Here is a 3,566-nt window from a genome sequence, read left to right as displayed (position 1 = left end):
TATCAACCAAAAAGGCTGCTTCTGGCAAAAACAGCAGAATAAATCTACAGAAAACTTCATGGCATATGTCCATCAGCCAGGAGTGCAAGAGAGGAAAACAAAAATACTCTGAATATTTAAGCACACCTAAACTTCCTATGCCTGTTGTGGAATGATTGAACAACCAGATAGAAATCAGAAATAAACTCATGTCTCTACACACCCATCACATACCACAACAGAGCATTAAAGAAGTACTTACAGCTAGAGAATATCAAAGGACATGAGTGTTCATCCATTGGGAAATTGTGCAGCTGCAGCTGGCACTCAGCATTGATGGTAAGCCTACGGAGAAACCAAGCGTCTGTTACAACACATCAGCACTACGAACAGTCAGAGGAGGAGGTTGGGTTGGGTAACATTAGGTATCATGCAAGAGCACTTTGATGTCCATAAGTAAGGCCTGAGAGAAAAGGACTATATATACAGATTATTCATCGGCTATTTAGGCCTGATCCAAAACAATAATAATTAAGTAAAACTGCAAATAATTTCAAACACATCATTAAGAGTTTCATGATCCCAAGAAATCTGTGCATGTTTTTCTCTAGACAAACTCATAATTGAAGCACGTGGGATGGAAACTACTATTCTTTACAAAAATAGCAGAAACATGGCTGATGCGGTGGTATGCAATTCCACACAATTAAAACCTCATAAAGAATCTTATAAGGAACATTCTCCACATTTACTTATAGTGTGAACTTAAAATTCTTTCAATCATTTTGGGCTATCTCTCAGAAACATAATAAATCTCTGTGTGCCATTCTCAGTTGTACAGATGTAACGTAGGAACGTCTTCAGCACAACTTGAAAGCTTATTTTACACGACATCCCTAACACAAAGGACACTATGAATGCAGCTGATTTTAAAATGACTGTTAAAAACAGATAATCTTCAGTCTGATAGTTTACAATGTACATCTATTTACCCAGGTAGATTTCATTAAGTGGTAGTTTATTATGCAGTCTTTTTCAGGAAACAGACACTACATGACTTGCATGCCTGAATTTATGCAGCAAGTGTGGGGCATGAGGTTAGTTGTAAAAGCTAACAAACAGGATTGGGAAAGGTTTGTGTCTCAAATTTAGGATGGCACAGAGAAAACATTTGTCTTGGAGAAGGTCACCTGTGAGGAACTTAACAGTGGTTTTACACTGACACTAGAAGAGGATTTGCAGTGTTACAACAGGAGTGCATTTATACTCAAAAGCGGACAGGGAAGAAGAGAGAAAGGCATGGAGCATGGTTGAACCTTGTGCACTTTCTCCTAAATACAGAATTCTTATCAGCACTTGACAGCACCAGGGCATCCAGTAGATACTGCTTCCATGCATTACCAATTCTGTGTGCTCAGTTAAGTCAGATAAATTGTTTTTGAATTACACAGTGTTATCAATGAACAATGATCATTCTAAAAGTTTCTCCTCTGTAAAAAGGAAGCTGACCTGAGTGGGCAAAAAGGACTCAGAACATCTTTCACAAACTAAAAATGCTCATTCAAGCAATTCATTGGGTCAAGTATTATCTCTTTTTTATCTGTTTTAGACAAATTTTGCAGTCCATTTAAAAAAAAAAAGTTTCTTTTGTGATAGGTATGTAAGTCTAACTACTATTAGGTAGGTAGATACTTTAACTTGCCCTGAAATAGTGAAACAAGTCTTAAGAGAAAAAAGAGGAAAAAAACCAAAACAAAACAAAAATCCAAACCCCAATAACCCAATTAAGAGGATATTCGAGATGACATCCTAAACACCAAAGTCTTTAGCTAAAGGTTACAGAAATAAGCATGAGCTTTTCACAGTGGAGCAAGCCTAAGATGGGAAAGGCACTAAAAATATCAGTAGCTTTTCTATTTGTTTAATTCCTTTCTTATTTTTTGACAAAGACTTTCTATTGGACCCCAACTGCAACTGCAAGGCTGATCAGAATATGCTGTTAGACTGAGAGAGCTGAACACAATTACTGAAGAATATGTAGCATGAAAGGGACATTTCTGAAATGGTTTGCTCTATGGAATACGGCTTACGGCAAAACTCCCTTCTGAGCAATTTGTCTCTTCCATATGCTTTTATAATGCAAATATATACAGTATTTCTAATACCATACAGTTGATGGTATCACAAAGATTAGAAAATCTCTAAAAGCCTTTCCTCTAGCAATTCATCCTTGTGATGAGATGTGACAGACTAACTTTCAGCATGACTTATTGCAAGAATCAAGTATTGGCATTAGCATGGATCTAGAAATACTTTATCCAACCCTGCATCTAACTATCATCAGAAAGGTTTCTGACAGGTTTTATGGGCCTACATGCTCCTGATTTTATTACAAGCACTAAAAAGCCCAATTTCTACAATTTAGACAGACCTATTTCCAGTTCTCGAGGTTTTTTTTTTTTTTAGAAAGACAAGACTCTGGTTTTTAAACTCAGCAGTACTTATGCCTGAATATTTCAGTATTTGTCAAGCATGGTCAGGTAAGCACCAGGAAGAAAACAGCAGAGGAGAACAAAGACACTGATGAAAATTACTACTACTACACCAGAGGTGGGAAAAACTTTTAGTCCTGCACCTCGCCAAATGCTCACCTGAGGGTGTACAAGATCTTGCCGTCATTCCATATGCGGAGGAGCTGGTTTGGGGTGGTGATCCAGTGAGCCTCCGCTGTCTTTGAGTTACGAAATATCGTGTCTGGGATCCAAATCAAGCCAACCATGTTGCTGTTCAGAGTCAGTATTTTCATAGTGCTGTTGAAGCGAAGACGGCTATCTGTCCACGTCTGGGCAAAAAATATATCAATTTGATATTCCTGCAATGAAAGTATGATATGTAAATTGAAATCAATTCCACACTTCCCACTACTGTTTGGTATTTGATAAGGTCTATCCAGGTGTAGAGCAACAGGATACGTTCAGGCCAACAGAGCTAGGTTTTCTCTTTTTTACTGCCTGAGGAAATACTTTTTTCCTTTTTTTTTAACCTTTTTGCCCCTCTACCTACTTTAGAAAACCAGCCAAACATTTCACTTGACTTGGTCCTGTGTCATAACAATTTCTGCACTAGCACATTCTTCTCTGTTGTCTCTGAAAAGTCACAGCTACAAGGTACAATTTGCAGAGACTTCTTTGTCTGTGAATCCCCTGGTAGATGCACTTCTGGTGTATCAGAACAAAGGAGAATTGAGGCTGTGTGGAAAGTCTGATATGTCTTTGCCTTTGACCACTCCACGCTTGCTGCATTTTTTTTTCTATTCCTAAATTTTAAAAACGAAGGTGTAAAAAGAAATGTTATTATACAAACAGTATAGTATATTTTTTGTCTCTTATGTGCCTTAGCATAGTTTCTAGGAGGAAGCATCGAGTGCACCCTCAGCAAGTTCACGGATGATACTAAGATGAGTGGTGCCGTCAACACATTGGAAGGAAAGAAAGCCATCCAGAGGGACCTGGACAGGCTGGAGAAGTGGGCCCGTGTAAGGGTGCTGTACTTGGGTCAGGGTAACCCCAGGTATTTATACAAACTGG

At 38.4% G+C, this 3,566-nt stretch overlaps 1 protein-coding gene across 1 annotated transcript; it reads right to left on the bottom strand.

The window, feature by feature from the left end:
- Positions 1-241: 241 nt before the first annotated feature.
- On the bottom strand, positions 242-2,851 carry LOC104458352 (gamma-aminobutyric acid receptor subunit gamma-3-like; the record flags this gene model as incomplete). The annotated part of the gene is made up of 2 exons (XM_010078166.1): positions 242-324; positions 2,631-2,851. Coding segments are annotated over 2 exons (304 nt in total), but the record flags the coding sequence as incomplete, so codon positions are not given.
- Positions 2,852-3,566: the final 715 nt, after the last annotated feature.

Source organism: Pterocles gutturalis, unplaced genomic scaffold, assembly GCF_000699245.1.
Source record: "Pterocles gutturalis isolate BGI_N339 unplaced genomic scaffold, ASM69924v1 scaffold33523, whole genome shotgun sequence".
NCBI classification, from domain to species: domain Eukaryota; kingdom Metazoa; phylum Chordata; class Aves; order Pterocliformes; family Pteroclidae; genus Pterocles; species Pterocles gutturalis.
This window is presented reverse-complemented; position numbering and strand designations above follow the sequence as displayed.